This window comes from Athene noctua, chromosome 12 (assembly GCF_965140245.1).
Source record: "Athene noctua chromosome 12, bAthNoc1.hap1.1, whole genome shotgun sequence".
In the NCBI taxonomy this organism is placed as follows: domain Eukaryota; kingdom Metazoa; phylum Chordata; class Aves; order Strigiformes; family Strigidae; genus Athene; species Athene noctua.
In genome coordinates this window covers 18,346,040-18,367,188 of record NC_134048.1, presented here as the reverse complement: position 1 = coordinate 18,367,188, position 21,149 = coordinate 18,346,040, and the positions used below count along the sequence as shown (strand labels likewise).

The following is a 21,149-nucleotide window of genomic DNA, read 5'->3' as shown; positions in this document are numbered from 1 at the left end:
TGGGGAAAGCCTTTTTCCTACAACTCGGAGCTTGGAATCACTGATGTCTGAAGATACGTAAGTCCTGGGACTGCCCAAGTGAACAGGCAGCAAGTGCGGGCTCTTTTCAGATGGGCAGAGTTTTCAGTTTGTATGGCACGCGCCAGTATCAAAGCTGTTTGGCCATTTCATGCCCATCCCAACACGTAAATAAACTTGGGGATGCAACTCTGACCCAGGCAGTGATTTTCAATGGGGTGGCAGTAGAGAGATGATGGAGAAGGAATAAAGGACAAAAGAGAAAAACACTGAGAGCATGGAGACGAGAACTCACATTTTAAAAGTAGTTTCTCTCAGTTTGAGGGAGCAGGACAAAAACACTGGGTTAAAAAATGGAAGGAGAGGGTATTTGTTTCCTGACTTTTGCTTTTTCCAAGAAAAGAAATGCATGCACATCCCTACCACCATCTGCTCTTGCAGCCTCCCACCCAAGAGAAGCCCCAGCAGAAATCCCGCTGCCGGGCGCTGCGTCACCGGCTGCCTGGCACCAGGCAGGGCGCAGCGGGGAAAGGCAGCCACACCGAGCCCCCACCACGGGCTGCCTGCACGGGCCACCGTGCCGGGAGCTGGGAAATTCCAGGCACGACCCCTGCAAGCTGCAGAGGAGATAATCCCCTAATCCAGCTCATGTTACATTAGAAAATTAAAACTAGCCAGGCTAATGGGAGACACCCAACTCATTGCCAGCAACCCTAGATGCAACCCCATCCAGTCTGATCTCACTCTGGATGGGGAAGGGAGGAAGAAGGGGAATGGAGGGAGCTACAGCATCTCCCAATTTATCTTTCTCCCCTTTTCCCCTTCTGCTAAAGAAGCATTTGCTGAAAGCAGAGTTGTCTCGCTCAAGCCAGGAGGGGGAATGGCTCAGTTGGTGGTAAGAAGGTCATCCTTTCACATAGCTCTACCCCAGGTAAATCTAAAATTAGTTAAAAAAGAAAGAGAAGAATATATCCAGAGCAGGCAAAGCACTTACCAAAAGCTCAGGTCAAACAAACTTTCAATCAGAAAGACAAATCCTCCCCGCTACCAATTTGATTCTGCACAGTGGGATTTACAAGGGAAAGTCATGTTTGAAAGGGCGGTGTGCAGAGTTAATCATGCAAACAGTGGGGGAAAGGAGCCAGAAATCCACATGGAAAGTAGGTTAATTTTTAAAAAGGAAACACATTTAAGAGGTTTGCAGGTTCCCCTGGGAAAACCTTGGCTCTGCCAGGTAGGAGAAGATGAGTGAAGATGAGCTAAAGAGAAGATGATCCTGCGCAGCAGGATCTGCATTTAATCAACGTTCAAGCTGAAGGGGGGGTGGGGGGGTGGGGGGCACAGACAGCAGCACCGTTGCACTGTTCCCAGCTCCATCCCAGCATTCTGCCTCCCTGGCTTCGCCCGTGGCTGTGAGGACCCTGGGGGCTGCCGGACAGGCCTGGGGACTGCTCTGTCACACCTGAGCACGTGGTTTGAACCACCAGGACACGACGGACATCAACTGAGTCTGGTCCTGCTGCTCGTGGGGGACTGGAGCCAACGTCACGGCCTCTGCCAGGGATCTGGCCAAATTAAACCACATCCTTGCCCCAATTCCGCAGAGCCCTGAGGATGCCCTGTCCCCCCAACACATAAATACAGTATTTATTCCCAGTGTCACCACTTGCTCTGGCATTTGCCACCACAAAGTAGTTGTGGCCACGAGGTCTGTCCTGAGCGACTGGCTTCAAGCTCTGCACGGGGACTCCGCTGCTCATTCTCCGCCGGGGGAGGAGGGCGAGCGAGCGTATGAGTAAATACAATATGTTCAGAGAGGAGACAGAAGAGTATCTGGCGGTGAGCTCATCTTGCATTTGCTGTCACACACACTCCTCCTCTGCCCTTCCCACTCACTCGAGCCCCCCGCTGCTGCTGCCAACGGGAGTTCAAACACAACCTCCGCAGGGCACAGGGGCTTCTGCGCTGCTGTCTGCAAGGATCCGTGCAGGCACGGCTCCACAAATGAGACGGCAGCATGAAAACGGAGCCCATTGCACCTCTCTGCGCCCTCCTAGAAACCCTGACAAGAGCTCTGCGTGCTCTGGATTCATTTTGGCACACTGTGCGTGGCGGGCTTGCTCGTGGGTCATCTGGGGTGAGCTCTCTGGGCAGCCGGCATGTGTGCTCCGGGCGGGTACGGCACACGAGCCCAGAGCCAAAGGGTTATTCTGGGGTTATAGTCAGCGAGCGGGGAATGGCTTCAGGGAGAGAAGCACGCCGGAATGAAAAACAGCACAGAAGAATAGGGAACGGCTACTCTCCTCGAGGACTGGAGGAGGAATACCCTGTTAGTGCTTAGATGCAGAAATAATGCCTTTTTTTTGCAGCTGCAGAGTATAAAAGCCTGAACTCCCAGGTCTTTGCTTACACAATCCACAAGGACACCCCGTGGCACACTCCACAGGGATACCATGGTTCAGTGCAAAGTCACTTAGCACCAGAGCTCACAGAAAAGATCCTCTGGAGACACAGACCAAGCATAATTTGCCCCCACACAACAGGTTTTCTTTCAACAGAAGTTGTTTACGTACTGCATCTTTCTCAGGGTTGCAGACTTTCACCCAAAGGATGTGATCCAGCAGCCAGTCAATGGGTTTGTCCTTATAGAACATCAGGATGAACTCCACGATCAAGCTCAGATCCAGAGACTTGAACATTTTTCCTACAGCACAAAGAGAGAAGAGAAAGCAGCTACGGTATGAAGCAGTCAAGAATCAGAGCTGGGAAGAAAAAAACTTGGGAGACTGGGCTGTGGAGGTTGGATGTGTCCATCTCTCTACATAAAGGAAACAGCATGCAGCTCTGTTTTATGTACCAGTACTGCTGGCATTGCTAATACAGTTCCGGATTTAATATTCATCACAGAATTAGAAAGCATTAGTGTCTCACAGGTCACAACAGTATCAAAAGGTCTAAAACTCTTCCATACAATTGGGAGAAATAAGGATGAAAAACATTCAGCCAGCTGCAGGACAGACCATTTCCTGCCCAGAAAACTACAAGTTTTAAGCTAGTCAAACCAGTATCCAAAATAACAGATTAAGCTGCTACTGCAACCATGTACTGCTGTTCCCAAAATAGTTCTGTGCTGATGTAAACTTCCTTTTGCACACTCTTAGGCAACTCCAGATCCCATCCAGCCTAACAGCTACTGGTCATGTCAAAGCTGTTTGGCTGTCGGCTGGGCCACTGACCAGGTTTATTTTTAATAAAAGTGAGTATCAGCAGTACCAGCTGTGAGGATCTTTCTCCCCTGTGCAAACATAAGGGTCACTGCAAAAATAGGGAGGGATCGTCCGAGTATTTTGCCATCTCGTGGGCACAACTCATTGGGCCAAGAGCATAAGTGCTTGCTAGAACCACCTGATGGGACTGGGGTGAGCGAGGGAGAATGTTACCAATAAACCCCAGCTGAGAAAACTCCAGGATCATCCACTCCTCAGAGGGCTGCTGCAAGGCAAAGTTCTTCATCGTGCTGAGATAGTTTGGTTTGGCCACAATATCATCCTCCAGCTGCAAGAGGAAAGGACACTCGGTGACAATGACCCATCCAGGTTCCAGTAAGAGCCTCTTGGTGCAGAGCAATCATGCGGTAGGCCAGAGAAAAGCCTTGGCACAGACTAGTTTATTTTGGAAGATGCTCCGAGCAGATTTTTCTCACCCAATCTAACAGGTAAATGAAACAAGGATTCCTGTTCTTCCTAGGAGGGAGGTCTTCAAGTCTAAAGCATCTTAGAAACATAGCTTTTGAACCTATGTGGTCAAAACCCACTCCCACTCTGCTGCATCACACAACTGGACACGCTCTTTGCCCTCTCTCAGCTGGGTATGAGCCATAGTGAACTCACAGGTTCACCCCCCTGCCCTCCACCCCCAGCACCAAACCCACCTGCACGTAATATATGCCTTTGGACTGGGCATACATCATTAAAAAGCAGTAGTCGAGGTTCTGCTTTGTCCTCCACCTGCGAAAAGAGAAACAATGGGAGTGCTGATCTCTCCTGGGATACCAGGCTGCTCAGGGGATCCAGCCAAGGCTGGGTTAAAGCCAGGAAGGTGATGCAGCTCTTGGAGAAGGGGCATGGCATACAGCCTCTCTTTTGGTCTCAAACTGGTCAGCTAAGAGTTACTGGAAAACTTAGGGACTTCCAAAATGAACATCTTTTGGGTTAAAATGAGCCCCTCGCTTGGTGATGGAAACATCACAGCACAAGGCAAGCCCTGCAAAGCTGGTGCCGGTTCATACTCCCCTGCCACATCCTTCCAGATCTTGGCTAAAGCAAGTTTAAGGGTCATACCTGGCCCTGCAGAAGAGCTTTCCCTGCTGGAGTCAGCTGGGGAGATGCTGCAGTTACTTAAATCAGGGCTTGCTTGTTTTTCATTGATTCTTACCTGACTCTTTCCTTGGGGTCCCCAAAGGATTCCCGCAGGTGGGAGAAATCAGGATAGAAATGCGGAGACGGGGAAATTACCTCCAGGAGACCTGAGCGTATTTCCTTTGGGAATCTGAGGGAGAAAAGCAGCAGTAAACAAATACCTCCACGTCTAACATACCATTTCATAGACCAAATTACTGGGTAAACACTGAGCCTCAGGACCAAACAAAAAAATACAGCCTCTAAGATAAAACTTCCCCAGCAGCTAGTGCACTTCCAGGCCTCATCAAAGGGTATAAGCAGGGACTGCCACGGAGTTTTAAAGCTGCTCTTTCCCTCCCACAGTCTCTGATAGCCCCACGTTCACATGCTCTCCCCCAGCATCCCTCCTCCTTCCCGCATGCACACACAGGTCAGCTTGAAAAAACAGCCGTGAGCACCACGTCCTCTCCAGGATTAAATGGACCAGCAGACTGGCGCACCAAAGAAAGGACTTGGTGGTATTACTGGCATTTAGAGATTTTCCAAATGCATCAGTAATTAAAAGCCATTTTGCGGAGATTATGTTATGCATTTCTGATAAGTTACTTAAAACACTGCTGTGCTGTAGTTAGGTCAGCCAGCAGGAATTCTACCTAGTTCCCTTACACTGATAAAATCAGCATCTATTTTCGCTATAATGTGGTTAAGAACCCTTTAAAGAGTCAAACAGAAAAAAATGTCACCCATATGAAAAATAGGTACCTACAACAGCCTTGCAAGCAATACCCAGAGATTACTGTAACTGTGAGAGATAAGCGGGAAAACCAGTTATTTTTATACTGCCTTTTTGAGAACATTTGGTGCAAGGCTGATTTCCTTTGTTTGTGCAGAGCCTGGAGGACTGGAGATGGGGCAGAGGGAGACAAAGCCACGAAATTGCCAAAAACTTCTCACTTATTTTTCCTTTCTTTATTCCCTCCTTGGGACTTGCAAGATTTTCAGCTAACATTTTCAAATCTTCCCCTCCTCAGGCAGCAATGAAACAGAAGCTTCTCACTAAGCTGACAAAACCTGTACTGAAGCAGCTCCTGTGATATGAGCTCTGCCTGCCCTGGCCCCACACCACCTCAATTCAATTTGGAAGAAAAATAATTTCAGTGAATCAGGGAAGGGCAGGAGGCACTGGAGAGGGGGACAGCGAGAAATCAAATCATTAAGTCAATTAAAGTTTCAAGCCTTCTACGCAGAGGCACTCTCTGCAGCAGCGCCCAGTAATTTCATCAGGAGCCATCGGACAATCAGTCCATTATCCCCCGATAAGTGCGTCCTCCTGCCAGCAGGCAGAAGGAGGGGAGCTCTGCCAGCTCCTGCACAGCAAGATGGAGGGCTCTGTTCGAGCTCTTCTGCAAGTGCCCGGGAACACAACCCTCCCCGCACACGTCCCAGCCCCTCTCCCATCATTGGCTCGGGGACGTGGGGCGCCAGGAGGATGTGCTGCCCTTTCACATCTCCTTATGGCGACTGCGGTCCTCTGGAAATGTGCAATCGCAGGAGCTGGATGGGAGTCACAGCCTCTTCTCTCACCACCTTTTTCTTTTGCCTCCGAGCTCTGATGCTGTTAACGCCTGGACTGGCTCATGGTTAATAATCCATCACCAGCTTCTGCTTAAACAGCCACAGATGAAGCTGCAAAAGCCACTAAGACTCCAGGACATAAATAGCAGCTAGCATGAGAGACAAATGTAACTAGCGCCTAGAACAAGGGAAAAACAAACAGGCTGGAGCAGGAAGAAAAATGGATCACAGATTTTAAAGCAAAATAAGGCAGGAGCATTTGGGTGTGATTACCACGCTGCCCAGTTGCTCTGACTCCGCAAAACAGGTAGAGGGCTGCACAAGATACTGAAACAATTGCCAGGATCGCTGGAAGTCTAAATAATCCATCTTCTCACAACACCGCAGGACAGAAAGAGCAAAATGAAACGGCCTGACTGTGTGTGTTAAATACTGCGAGCACGGAGGAGCCTACTGGAAGCTACATATGGGATGCATTTTAGAACAAGCAGAAAGTGGAAACGGCAAAGACAGCCCAGAGTTTAAGACCAAAAAAACAAACAAACAAACAAAAAAACCCAAAAGGGAAGCAGAAAAGTGTGTATTTTTTCCTTAATGAAGCCATTTGCTGGCCTCACTACAGGCACAGACCATACCACCGTAGTCATTTGGAAGTGCTTACAAGTTTTTGATATTTTCTGCCACTCCAGCTGTGTACTGCGGATCTGTCTGAAAACAAAAGATAAACAGGGTTAGATCCTTCAGCCTCAGCCTGTGCTCAAAAATCACCTTGAACACACCCCAGGGTGCTGTCTCCTTCATGTCTCCTTTTATCCAGTTTAACCGCCCTCCCCATTCTGACAGACCCCTAGAACCCTCTTTCTGTGGTCAGTGTTAACCAAAGGCATCACACACCAAACTCCACCCCAAAGGACTCATGACCCTGCGTGTCTTCCCCACATGCTCTCCTGGCACTTTTGTCCCTGCCAGCGCCAAGCATTTGCATGAAGTGTTAACTTCTGGGCTATTTATTTTTTTTCTCTAAACACGTTGGCTTTCATCCAAGTGAATACTCTTGGCAGAAAAGGATCTCCACCCCTTTGTGAAAAAGAGGGGTCTATTTATAAGTGTGCATTTTTCATTTCAGGTTCATTTCAATGCTTTTCTTCCTAAAAAAAATAGTTTGTTCCCATAATCAACCTGACTACCCATAACAGTTGGGAGGCAAAGGTCAGCAGTGCTGCACGCTGCTATCTGCAGGCAAGATAAGTGCAAACACAGGGACAGGCACCGGCCAGAAGGCATCTGCACAGTGACCGGGAAAACAGAATCCAAGAACAAAGGGCAGGAGACCCAGGATTAAAAACTCTGCCTGTTTCCTGGTGGTAACATTGTTTTGGGTGGTTGTACAGATCATGGAACTGCGTGTCCCCGGTGGATCTGCAGACGCAGAATCACGGAAGCCGGGACTGGCTGTCGCTGCGCTCAGCGCCAGGCAGAGGTGAGAAGTGAGATGCTGGGAATGTGTGTCACAAGTTGAGGACAGTGCTCCCATGCTGGAATGGTGACAAGGCAGGGTTTTCTCAACAGGAAAAAGGTCCCTTTCCCAAACAGGGCTCAGGATCCCGGTGCTGGACCGATTTCTTACCCTGACGCTGCCAAGAAAACAGCGATGGAAAAAACAAAGGCAGGAAAGATGCTCCTGGCTTTGGGAGCAAACATGCAGCTCTGCTCCAAGTGCCTGGCTGCCACCAAAATGCTTGTGACAGCCAAGCCAGCCAGCTCGCCCTGGGACTCCCCTCCACCAGCCAAGGTGCCCCTGGCATTCCCAGGCAGCCCAGCCGCTGTGGACACACCCGTGGTGGCTAGCGGTGGCACTCAGAAATGAGAAGTCCCCATCCCAAAAAGGACATTCAGTTGCTCCACTGTTGTCCTGAGTCTCCAGATTACCCAGCTCTGGGTTCATAACCACCCTCTCCACTATTTTCGCTCTATCCCGTGCCTGAGGAGCAGCAACACCACGGGCAGTACACCCAGAAACTCTCTGGGAAGAGGCAGAGCAGGCACAGCAGTGGCTGACACTTGCACGGAAAGGGGATGTTGTGTAGCTACAAGAGCAAGCTTGGCAAGAGAGGACAGTGACGGCAGCGATCTGCAACAGCTACCACTGCTGTTACTGGGATATGGCATGTGTGCTCCTGCACTTCATGGTATCAGAATTAATTTATTTGTTGTTCAGTTCCCTCCTCAATGGTGCACATGGAAAGTCAGGAGCTGCCATCACAGCATGCACACTATTTTCAAGTCAGCTAAAAGAGATATTACTACAGTCCAAAACAAGAAGTGGTTTTGGTCAAGTTGCTTAAAACCTCTCATGCTTTAACTGACCCACTGTGAAAACAGCCATCAAACTTGTTCTGGCTCAAAGGGAAACGACAGCCAGGACTGAACCTCGTCCTGGGCACTTCTGGCTGCACCCATCTGTGCCCAGGATCTCCTTGTACAAAATACCAGCCACAGTCCTGAAGGCCAAATGCTACTCAAAATGTCAAATTATGGGTAAACAGGCATCAAACTCAGACATTTATCTTTGTTCTCCTCCCAGTAACACGCTACTGAGGTTTATCTTTCTCACTGGATTTCTGGAAATTAAGACAAATGCCCTTCAGGCTCAAGAAAATAATCCTGAGGGGAAAGCCACGGAGAAAAATAACCATCTAAACCCATAGATAAAAGCAGCTCCTGAGGATTAATGTATCAAGGATTTTTAGCCCTTGGATTCAGCAACTGATTTTGGGCTCCAGACACCAGGAGGAAGAGGCATATTAGTCTCAGTCCCAAATCAGCGGGCTCCTGGGTTTTGAGAGGGGGTTAGTGCTGTTTCACAGGTATGTGGAGAAAGAAAACTGCTTCAGGAGCAGGTCTCAGAGTTCCCCTAGACATGGCCATGGGCTGCTCAAGCACATTTTGGGAATAACCACTCAGCAAGAGCCATCACAATTTACATCAGAAAGACAACTGCATGTGCTGCACGTTTGCTTGCATCCTGACGCTCTCTGGCCCAACTGGTGTTTGGTTTTGGGCAGGATGCACCTAATGAGGTGGGTGTCGGTCTCTTTTCCCAAGTAACAAGTGACAGGATGAGAGCCATCAGCCTCAGGTTGTGCCAGGGGAGGTTTAGATTGGGTATTAGACAAAATTTCTTCACTGAAAGGATTATAAAGCACTGGAACAGGCTGCCCAGGGAAGTGGTTGAGTCACCACCCCTGGAGTTATTTAAAAGAGTTAGGGACATGTTTAGTGGTGGACTTGGCAGTGTTAGGTTTACAGTCAGACCTGATGATCTTAAAGGTCTTTTCCAACCTCAATGATTCTATGATTCTATGATGATCCTGGTTGGATAGCAGCCCAAGGCTGGGCTTATCTGCCTTAGCAAGTGGCAGAGTTGGCCTCCAGATGAGCAGCTGTCCTGTGGCACCGATTTTGGCAGAGAGTGAGATGGGATGGGGGCCAGGGAAATGGTGTAAACAGGCAAAGCTCTGTCTTACCTCAGCGATGAGGACGACGATGACGGAGTCCTCCTTCTCCTGCTGAGTGAGCTCTGAGATGAGGGAGTTGAGGGTGTCGGTGAGGTAGGAATGTACCTCCCGCTTCACGCTGGGGATTCCCATCACGACGGACACTGCCCAGGGCCACAGAGAGATTTTAGAGAGGGGGTGTGCTGGGACAAGTCACTTCACTCCCACAACCGCCTCATGGTTCACCTGCTCGGTGCCACACTCCGTCATTAAAAGCCAGAAGTGACCAGCTGGTTGGCAGGTTCCTGGGCTACATAGGGTTCCCATCCTCCTGTCCCCCAGCCCAGTACCAACCAGCAGCACCCCAGTGCGCTAGGCTGGCAGGGCACCCATGGCAGTCAGATGGGCTCTTTCCTGTCGCCCTGAAAGACTCATGTCCAAGGAAACACCCAAACCCTCTCCTCCTCCTCCTAAGGGCCTTTTCAGCCTGTGAACAGCAACTTCAAGACCACAATTGTTCTCCAGACTGTTCCAATGGCCCAAAACATCTCAGTTTAGGAGGGTCAGGTTAGGTCTTTGGCTTTGGGTTGGGATCTGGGAGCAGGGGGGGAATCGGCTAGTAACCAAAGTCTATTCCAGATGAGATTTGTCTCCTAAAATGGGTTAGAGTCTCCATGAAGTGCCCTGAAAACTATGCTTTCACCTGACCACCTTCCAGGCAAAGTCTAGAGCACTCTGGAGATGGAAAGCAGCAAAAAACATCTGGCAGAAGCATCAAGAACATTTTAGTGCCAGTCAACAGCACAGACAGCACTCCCCCATAGACTTGCAGACGTGACATGGCTTACCCACCCACGTGTCACAACACCAAGGAAGCTTGCATGAGGCATGAAGCCGTTCCTCCAGCCCTGTTCATATGCATACCACAGCCAGGCCCGGAGGAAAGGGGAGGGACAGGCACCAAAGTGAGGAAGAGCACCAGAAGCAGCACTAATTCCCATTTACCTCCAGTGCGCCCCTGTCCCACATGCACGGCTGGCTGCAGACTGTTCTCCTTTGACAGCAAATGTGGCAAATGATGGAAGATGGTGGGAAGGTGCAGCACATTCTTGTTGGTGATATTCCAGAGTTTTAACTTGGTTTCGTCTTAAAAAGGAAAAGGGAATCAATTGGAGGGCATGGTAGATACGAAGAGACTGCAAGGCGAAAAGCCTTTTTAGAGCAGCCTGGCCACCTGAGACTACTGCTGGGTTATAAAAAATCAGGCCAACCTTTAACATGCTACGACAAACCCAATTAAAGTTCAGCAGGAGCCATGAGGGCCTTAAAGAAGTCCCAAAATATTTGGGAAGGAGCAGGGAGAATGAAGATCAAATGAAGGTCAAATCGGATCTTTTTGTAGAGATCCAATTTTCTTCAACTGAGAAACTTAAAAAAAACCCCAACAAAATGAACAAATAAATTGGCAGGGGATGCTCAGCCAGCCTAACTCCTTCCTCCCCCCCCTCTCTTCGGATACCCATTTTCCATATGGATTCAATACAGCCATAGGAAAAGGCATGTATGACTTGCAAGAAAAAAAACACAAACTTGTAAGCAAGCAAATTGGCAAATAGCCTCAGCAGAGGCAAATCTCATTGTTTAATGATGCAGATGCACCTCTAATTAAACAGGAATTTAAGAGTTCCCAAGTCCCTCTGAACTCTACAATTTGCTTGCGCCGGGGGAGAGAAGAGCACGTCCTGTCCGCAGCCCTGCACACACGCACACACACGCACGCCTCTCTACCTCCTCATTAGCAACTGCTTCAAAACAGCCCGAGATCCTCAACTTCTCTGTTTATTCACCAGATAAGCTGCTCCAGGTCCGGTTTATATCCCGCAGGGCCTGCTTCTCCGAGATTGCTCTCTTGATCTCCTCCAGGACCAGGTTGAGCTCCTTCGAGCGCTTCAGGCTCTCCTGCTCGGCTGCGTGCAGTCGGTCCCGGAGGGCAAGAAACTCCCGCTGGTAGATGTCCACAACGTCACCTGCAGATGGAAGAGGGAGAACCTTTCTCCTCTGCGCAATGAAGGATTTCAAGTCGCAAAAGCCATGCCCATCATGCATAACCACTCTTACCTCCACAATCCTTAAAACATGGATTTAGGGAGCTGTGGTCCAGCACGCACCCATCGGTGAGAGGGCTGGAGTTTAAGTTGCAGAACTACAACCAAAAAGCTACTCCCATTTTTCTCTTTAATTTGGGTTTCCAGGTCATACAGAAATATGACCTGGTTCTCTGTGACCAAAGCACACAGCAAAAAATAAGTTGCATGGCAGCTCTTCTTTGCTATAGACTTGGAAAAGGAGAGTCAGCTGCTGGCATTAATTTTACAAGCAATATTCTGCATCTGCCTCTAGCTCCAGAAGTTTAGGTGTGTGATCACTGGAATGAGCAGCAGGGAATCCGAGTCAAGTAAAAAAGAACTGAAAGCTCTGGTGCTGATGGCCTGTTAAAGCCATGACAAACCCAAAGAATATCAACATTTTCAATCGCCTTGCTCCTTGCTTTGGTTTCCTTGTGGCACACAAAGGAAAGTTTTGAGAGCACATGTCAAAGGGTGTTCAAGTGGGTAATTTCAGAGAAACCCCAGACAGCATCTCGAAGGCCTTCTCCTGGAAGAGTCTCCCAAATTCTAATGGCCAAAGGGATTTGGGGAATCTAACCTCTCCAAAACACCACAGGATAAAGAATATATAAGCATGGATGCTTATATAAATGCAAGTGTTTGGATACACACCTTAAGGATGCATTATAAATGCAATATATAAAAAAGAAACTTTTGATAAGGTAATAAAGCTTTTTATTTTGAAATATCATCACCGTGCCCTTTTTAAGCAATAAAACTATTGAGAGCCTTCAGTCAGAACTAACTATACAATAGCTAGGAGTGGAATTGGTTAGCCATTAATGAACTTTCCCAGGCTGTTTTTTACCCCATTATTAATGAAACTATTCATTAAAAATACACTTTTATCTGTAATCACTCATGTGTTTTCAGTTAAGGCTATAACTCACAGGACTACACCCAAACCAGATTTATCCACTCAAGAGTAGACCCTTAGCCCAAACACGACCAGGAGAGTCAGTGACCAAAAATACTGAACTGGAACTTCCTAACACAGATGCACTGACTGCATCGACAACTTCTATTTTGGGGTCCATAAAGAAAAAGGAATTTTGAAGATCAGACATACCCAGCTCCAAAGCACAGAGTTTCCAAGACAACAGTGCTTCCCAGTCCAGCTCCCAGGACTGCTTTTGCTAAGGAAAAGTTTTCCCCATGGGGTCTCTTATCCCAAGAAAACCTTCTTAAAGACTCACTGCTTCAACATGAGGGACCTCCCCAAGGCAGTCTGGCTCCTATTAACCTTTCAGCATTATTTTCAAAGCCACTGGCACATGTGGAGGGAGCAGAGGAAGTTACACCCATTTGATTACTCCGTCCATCTGACAACACGTTATTCAGAGAAAGTTGAGGGATAGACATAAACAAGATCAGTCCTTCCTTTTTCCTGTGCAGTGCCGCTTGCTCTCCACTCCCATCGAGAAAACATTTTAAAACTAGCAGAAAAACAGGTTAACACACCCAGCTTTGGGAGCTGCCATGGGAATTCACAGGAGGATGTCAGGCTTTAAATTGACACCACGATGAGCTAGACCTCTACCTGCTGGTACCTCTCAGACACAAGAATAAACCTTCCAGCTTCCCAGTGCTCTAGATTGTAAGTTTTCCTACCTGTACATTTTATGAGCTGAATCTGTGAATACCAGCAAGGAACAAATCTCACTTTCTGGCTTTGCATGACATGATGGCAGGACCCGTGCTTGTGCAAGGCTGGAAGCATTTGGCTCTCGGCATACCAGGAGGTTACTATCCCGTGAACGCTAACAAAGCCAAATCACAGCTAAAGGCTGCCATTAGATCTTGTACCTGGAGCAGAGTAAAGGCGAGGCTTTGCACTTAATGGCTTTTTCCAGAGCACTGCACTTCATTTGTGTCAGATTTAGAAGGGAAATGTCACTGATTATTCAGTCACTAATGACCCGCCCGCCAAAGCCAAGAGCTGTACTTTTCATTAGACTGCAATGGTGATGTGCAGTCAACCATTTGCTGCTTTTCTGGCTAATGGTTGGAAGTGAAATTGTATTTGTTTCCAGGGCTCTTGTCCTATGATGTCTTCGCAGGCTTTCCATTCTTTAATTAAAATTTCATGAAATTTAAAAGCTGATCGATCGTGACCGGTTCTGGTGACAGCTTGAACAGTCTGAGACAAAGCCCAAGATGGGAGTACAGTTTCCCATGAATTTCCAGTAATGCCATTTTGCACTCGTCAGTCTGTAATGACACATGGATGCAGATCTGCCAAAACCCTCCACCGCTCAGCCAGGGAGGGCTCTGAAAAGCCACGAAGGGCAGCAGGAGATAAGGCGGGGGGGAAATGTCTCCCATCTCTAAAAGCAAGGTTGAACACAGAAGTGAATTGCTGCTAATTAGGCTGAACAAATTTTTCAGCTAGTGTCAGTTCAGCACAGATCCTTTACTTACCTTTCAAAGCGGCAGCACTCCCTATCTACATATTTATTGTATTCCCTCCCAGCACAAGACAGCAGAGCTCTTAAAATATCCCCAGACTCAAGCACTTCAGGACAAAAACTCCTAGCTATAACTATATTAAAAAAAACCTCAGCTTACTTTTTCTTGAGAGATAACACATTGCTTCAGGCTTAAAATACACTGGTTTAATAAAGAAAGTAAGTCAGTGTTAGATGACAGTCTACAGGACAGACCTGGGAGACCAAAAAAACGCTTGAAGAGGGACTTGCAGTATTTGCAGCACACGTTGTGCATACCCAGTGCCCTGCAAATAGCACGCTTCACACCTTGCCTTGCCTCATCTTTGTACTCCACCGTCTTTCGTGAGCTGTCTTTAGAAACAGGCTGGCTGTAAGGCTCCACGCGTGCATGGAGCAGCCTCACACCCCCGGCTCTCGCCAGCCCAGGGAAGGCAGCGCTGGGCACAGCTGCGCGCCGGCCGCCATCTGTCCACCCCGGCACTCACCGAGCAGATCTGGGGGTGCATCCCTGGAGGGGGGAGCAGCCTGCGGCGGAGGGACAGTGGCTGTAGGAAGCATCTGGCTGAGCATCGTTCACCCACGGACAACTCCCCTCCCTGCTCGCTTCTCTCGGCCTGGCTGTGCCCGGCCACAGCTGCCCAGCCTTGTTTATTAGCTGGGGGCCTCCAGCTGAGATCCCTGCGCCGGGTTTAGTGAGCAATGACACGAAGTGGTGGTGAAGCAGCAGGCAGGGGTGGCGTGCCCAGGCTCCCTTCCTGGCAGCCGGGATGCAGTGGTGCACAGAGGACGGGCTCACGGGCTGCTCCCCACCAGCCTCGGGCGGGGGCTGCCCAGCTCATCTCTTGCAGCCTTCCCAAAGGCTTTCCTCCACCCAAGACAGCATCCATTTAATAAAAAGTATTTCTCTGTGATGGAGAATTCTGTGGCTTCATTCTTATTTAAGTGACTATTAAGTGCAAACCATTCTTGCTAGCAGAGGTGAGGGCTGGGACATCTGCGTCCACTGTTAATCCATTTTCAGTTTTTGAGTGAAAGCAAAATACCTAATCTGATCCTAAACCAGCAGATGGGCGCAAAATCAGATCAGTACCAATACAATCCCCACTCTGAAATCTCACACAGTCATCCATATATATATATATATATCTCTCTCTCTACACATACAGTCAGGAATGTTGTAATTCTGTATTCTGCATCAGTCTTTCAAATCACAGTCCAACCTCCCAGGGAGCCTGTGGTGCATTTTAAACATGTCCGTATTTCAGGACCAATTACTTTTGGTTTTGTTCTCCACAGATAACCTCTCCCAGCAGAGTGGACCCATGGCCAAAGACAGAGATTTCCCTCCAATTCAATCTTTTCAAAAGCAAATGCAAAGTCTTTGCTAGCTGGATTTGCTTCTCATTAGGAAGACTTTCAAGAGACTTTGTTTAAAAATGAAAAAAAAAAAACCCAAACCTCTAAACCATTTATCTTTATAAAATCTTGGCTTCAAGAGCACAACTGCACCTTTTGACCCATCTGCTGCAAGAGTTCCCAGTGCCAAAAGAGCTGAAAAAAAGTGCAGTTCCTAGTTCACCACGCAAATGGAGTTGGACCAGAAAACTAAACTGCCTATAGAAAATTTCTCTGCAATGACTATTCCCCTTTGTTTTATTTAAAGCGTCCCTTTAATAAATAACCGTTCTCCCTCCAGGACTTGCAAGGGTCGAGGGGGACTCCTGAGCACACAAACAACCCCCTCCCCACACTACAGCATCAATGTTATCCAAAAATGCAACCAGTGAAGCACGGGGAGCCAGGCTGGCCATCCATCCCACCCCAGCTCGCCACCGTCCCCATCCCAGCCAGGCGCCTGCACTGCCCACGCCTGGCTTTGTCCCCAGCCATTTACAGGAGCTCTTTCTTGGAGTTAGATGATGACCAAGGATTTATTTTTTTTTTTTAATGTTTTGATGTTTAATGATTTATATAATGCTGGCACCACTCCACACATTACACTCTAGATTGCCCTGATTGAATCGCAACATTCATTAGGTATTTTGCTAACAGAATTTCACCAGACCATTAAAATGGATGTAAGGAGTTACCATGACATATCAGTGAATTAAATTCAGCTCCTGAGATGCAAAAAAGGTTAGTTCTGCTTTACTTGGAAATCTGATGGCTAGTGTAGCACACAGATGTTTGGCACTACACACAGGTACACAGGAATTGGCAGTAATCTACAATAAACATTTTATACCATTACAAGCAAAATACTGCTCTTTGCTTACTTAGCTGTAGAAGGAAGGGACCATCTTTAGAGACTCAAGAAAAACAAAACCCCAAAGCACCCCCCAAAAAGCAACAGGGAAGTGACTCTGCTGGGGCACGTGGAGCTACAGGTAAGTTGTGACAGTAAAAGTACTGTCTTAAGTAGCAGAAAGAAAAGAGAGGATAGTTCAGCATCCAAAATACTCCTCAAAAGTCATTTGGGGATGCTAAAAAAACAAGGCTGGGCAGCTGCGGCCGGGCACAGCCAGGGCGAGAGAAGTGAGCAGGGAGCGGATTTGAATCCTCAAAAGGATGAAGATTCAGCAGGTCTTTTCCTTCAAATCTAAAGAAACACTAACTATGCTCCTGTAAGATGAGCAAGATGTGAGATACATCATCTCCTTTTCCATGAGCCAGCAGACCATTGTTCCAGTCTTAGACTTATCTTTTAAAATCATAAATATTTTGGCAGCTTAGGATATATGGAGCCAGTGAGAACTTGGTTTGTCTTAAGGAACCGAGCACCAAGACATGCTGAGCCACAAATCAAACAGAATCAAGGCCAGATTTCAGGGTGCATTCGTTATCCGGCAGGGTGGACCTCGCAAAAGGCTCCAGCAGTTGCAACGACGCTGCTGGGGGCTGATTCATCCCCACAGAAAGAAGGAGCATTTCAGCAGTGCCATCACCAGCAAACACACATGCTTTATTCAGTAAACATTAGGTGACATTTACAGCTCCACTGTGTCCCAAACCCACGGATACTGAATCAAAACAGATATTTTCTAGACTCTGCTTATAAAAACACACTTCATTATAAGTTTCTTTTAACTTTTTTTAAAGAAAAAAAGATTTTTTTAAAGAAAGTTCTCAAGTTTCTTTATTATGTTATAATTTGTGGTTAACACCAAGACAGAAAGTAACATGGAAAGCAGAGTCTTTACTATCACTGGAAAGCTCATTATTATTGGAATAACAGCTGTAGGTGCGGAGGCAGGGCAGGGAAGAGGGAAAGAAGAGGGCAGCACGTGGGTTTCCCAGCTCAAAGCAAAGGGGCTGTGTTACGATGGTGCTGGCACTGATAGGACAAGCCCCAGAGTCACCATTACAGCGCCAAAGCAGCCATCAAAAATAGCAGCCAGGGTTTAGTTCCTTACGCTCTCTGCTGCCCTTTTTTTACATTTTGTTTCAGTTCAGTCACTACCTACAGCATGTGCTGTCCTAAATCAGGGCTGAATAATGTATTTTGATGAAGCCACCACCCCAACGCACATCTCGGTGCCATCGCTACGCCTCAACTTAGAGCCTGTGCTCAAGCTCCATCCTGAGGGGACACAGCACCATTCTGCAGCATCAGGGTCTATGGCATGTTACAAAAACCAGTAACCAATCTCCATTCCTAGTAAAAGGCACCGTCTGCCCGGGTGGGTGATGGCAGCCAGCGCCCACCCAGTCGCTCAGCCCAGTGCCGGAGGCTCTCGCGCTGGCCCCGAGTCAGCTGCTGGGTTTGAGCATCCCACCACGCCACCATCACGCTGAGCTAGCACATCAGCTGGCACAAGAGGCTTATTAAAAGTCAGTCTGTCTGAAAAAATGATCCTCAAGTAAAGAAAGTACTTCTACTGGCTGCAATCTGGTGTGTGTGTGTTTTTTAATATAGCCGTTTAATAAGAGCCTGTGGTATATTTAACAGCATTTCAACCTTCGACAGCTCTGCGTAATGAGATAGAAATGCAATGCATGTCTCCTCTGACCATCTCTACCCAGGGAACATGGGCACCCTTAAATCACCATTTCTCCTTTTTGCAGCAGTAGGTTTTGATCATATTCCTGTTTCACATCTCCTCGCTGGAATTTAATATTGTCTCAGCACATACATCCTCAGAGGGAGAGAAGAAAATACATATCCCTCACGTCCTATTATTCCAAAGTCGGAGCAACTGTTTGCATTTGAGATCCAGTTCAGACAATATTCACACAGATCCTTCCAAAAATAAGCTTTCTTTTTGCTTTTAAAGTCCCAAGTAGTAAGTTTTCAGGGATTGAGTGGATTTCCCATTAAGGGGGTGGTGAACCACAACACAGATCTTGAACATTTTAACTCCCCTTCCAAGAAGTGAGCAGGTTGCAGGGGTGCCTGCACCCAGATCCAAAAAGCTCCCCAGGGAACTGCAGGAGGGATGCAGGCTCCAAAGCAAGGATGTAAAAACTCAGAAATTAGGAAAAAAACCCGTGATGCTCATTACCTATACCTAAAATGCCTTGGATCAGGGCAGAGGAGGCAGCAGAAGCTGTCAGACCACTCTCAGGCACCTGCAGAGCAGGTTTGAGATCCCTTTCTGCAGCCCAGCTCCGTGGGTGAATCACGAGGAAGGACACAAAGAGCTCCAAGATCACTGTGAATCCCCTGGGTTTTACTGTGCTGCAAACAAAAGCACTGGTGGGTGGGGAAATCCCTGGTAGGTATAAAGCACCATCAGCTTCTACAAAAGAAACTAGTCCTGATTTTTCCTGGAGTTTTATCAACTCCAAGCAATTTAACGAGATGGAGAAATCAGTCGGCAATTCATTTTGCTGCAAAACAGCTAAGGAGGAGAAGGGAAGAGGGCAAATACTGTCATTGATCTAAAGAGAAAGAAGACAGAATTAAACAGTGAATTTTCATCATAGCAAAAGGTTAACTATCAAGAGGAAGCATACAGATTGGTATTAAACCCCCATCTAATAGATATAGCGAGGATCTGGAGAAGGAGATGAATTTGTCAAGTAGCCAGATACAGAGCTGACACAGAGATAAGTTTGTCAAAACCAGAAAAGCAGCAAATGACCAGGAGAAAAGACACTAACGACAAAGCTGATAGATGGAAATTGATCGGAGGGGAATCAAGGTATTTTTCACATGGTTCTTAATTAACAATATTAACTAGGAAGGAGACCAGAGCATCAGGGTGTCTTGATGCTGCCCTGCAAGCAGCAGCAATCCAGGAAAAAAAACAACCTGGAGGATGGAGAGGGAGGCAAACAAGATGTTAGTCTGCTTAGCAAGCGGGATGGGGAATGATAGTATGAAGATTATAACATTATTAAAATGATGCTACCTAATCCCAGAATAGTTTTCACCTCATCTGAAAGAGTGTTATTACAGCCTTAAAAGGGGCTTTAGAAGAGGGTGATGAGAATGATCAAAGGCCTGAAAAAAAAAACCCTGCTCTATGAGGAAAGGAAAAAAAAAGAGATTATTCATTTTAGGATGGGCATAATAATAGGGTTCATGATGAAAAGCATATAAAATAGAGTGATATAATGAAAATATATCACAGACTTCCGTTTGCCTTGTCTCAAAATATAGGAGTAAGTAACCATTCAAATCAAATATTAATTTGAAACTGATAAAAAGAAATGCATTGCACAGAGAAAGTATATTATTTCTCTGAATTCACTGCCATGGAAAAACACTGAAAAGAGGAATTTAAATAACATCGAAGAGCTGGAAGGTGCAGAGGCACTACGAGATGGGGCTGAGACCAAGGTGGGTAAAGCCCTGCCCTGCCAGTGGGCCCTAGCCTCGTCCGGGTTGGCCGTCCTCCTTTCTCCCCTTTCTTGGGAGAAAGACCCCAAAATTCTGTGTCTCTCCTCACAACTTAATTAAGAACACTGCAGCTTTTGTCTTCAAAGTGAAACTAATTCATTAGCAACCTGATTATTTACCTGTGTAGCATGAATACAGCTTTCGAAGCATTTTTCTCTTAAATGGAAAGTGAAGACTTTGTTCTTGGTGGGTTTTTTAATACTCTTTATTTGACTGGGGAATAAAAACATGCTGAAAGTGAACAAAATAAAGCATTACAGAAATCATGGGTCATTAAACCTCGAAATAATTGCAGCTCTACAGGATTTTTAGTGAGGACATCACACAGGAAAACCTGGGCGAGGAGTGGAAAGAAAGGGGGGAAAAAGGGGAATGGGAAAAGCTGGGAGCTTGCACACACAGTCAGTCCTGACCAAGCAAAGCTGGGCATGGTTTAAAAGAAGATGCATTTGTCTAATGCACTGTTCTTCCACAGCACAGGCAGGGAAAATGCTTTCGGATGCACCTCAGGGCAGCAGGAACAGACTCACAGTGGAAAGCACGTTGCTCTCCTGCACTGAAAATGCATTTGCAGGAACCTGCAGCACCCTTGTCTGCATATTATTGAGGTCCAGGCATATGGGTCTCGGTGCTGGCTGTGCCACAGGTTGTTTTACTTGTCACTTGTGGCCATCAGCTTCGTGCTGGATTGCAAACCACCACATGCAGTAGAAGCCCAAATCAGATTTGCTTGGCTCTTACCACTTGCAAAGTTCCAGACTAGATTTCTTTCCCTTTCACCTTGTTCTCACAACAAGTACCAAAGCTAGTGAATAAAATCTCATGAAGCGAAACAACCCCAAAGAAACAGCTGATGTCTGGAGCCTGCGGGACCACGTTCCCATGGGTGCTGGCAAGGCCCAACTCTGAGCTTTAAAGAGTCAGAAAATCCTGAAGCAGAGCAAATACCTCACAGTCTAACAGGAACCCCCTTTTTATTACAACCTAATTACATTAATAGTGAAACAGAGACCTGGTTCCACCAAATCCCAAAGCACCCACGCATCCCACTCTGTGCCTAGCGCTAATGGCTCGCGAGTCCATCGGGAAGGAATCCTTCCAAGAAGGGAAGCCGATCTTTGCAAAGGTCACTGTGTTAATCATCACGCCCTTTTTCTAGCAGCAGCTGTCACTAATGGCCTGTGAAGGAGTCGAAA

The 21,149-nt window shown here is 47.2% G+C and overlaps 1 protein-coding gene across 2 annotated transcripts in view; it reads right to left on the bottom strand.

The window, feature by feature from the left end:
* Window positions 1-21,149, bottom strand: part of MGAT4B (alpha-1,3-mannosyl-glycoprotein 4-beta-N-acetylglucosaminyltransferase B) — a 51,496-nt gene that overhangs the window by 4,834 nt on the left and 25,513 nt on the right. For both annotated transcript variants that reach the window (XM_074915897.1, XM_074915898.1), the window contains exons 2-9: window positions 11,338-11,517; window positions 10,496-10,636; window positions 9,521-9,654; window positions 6,655-6,701; window positions 4,453-4,566; window positions 3,950-4,025; window positions 3,459-3,573; window positions 2,592-2,722 (exon numbers count right to left, since the gene is read on the bottom strand). In XM_074915897.1, the coding sequence (XP_074771998.1) occupies window positions 2,592-2,722; window positions 3,459-3,573; window positions 3,950-4,025; window positions 4,453-4,566; window positions 6,655-6,701; window positions 9,521-9,654; window positions 10,496-10,636; window positions 11,338-11,517 (938 nt within the window). The remainder of the gene's footprint in view (window positions 1-2,591; window positions 2,723-3,458; window positions 3,574-3,949; window positions 4,026-4,452; window positions 4,567-6,654; window positions 6,702-9,520; window positions 9,655-10,495; window positions 10,637-11,337; window positions 11,518-21,149) is intronic.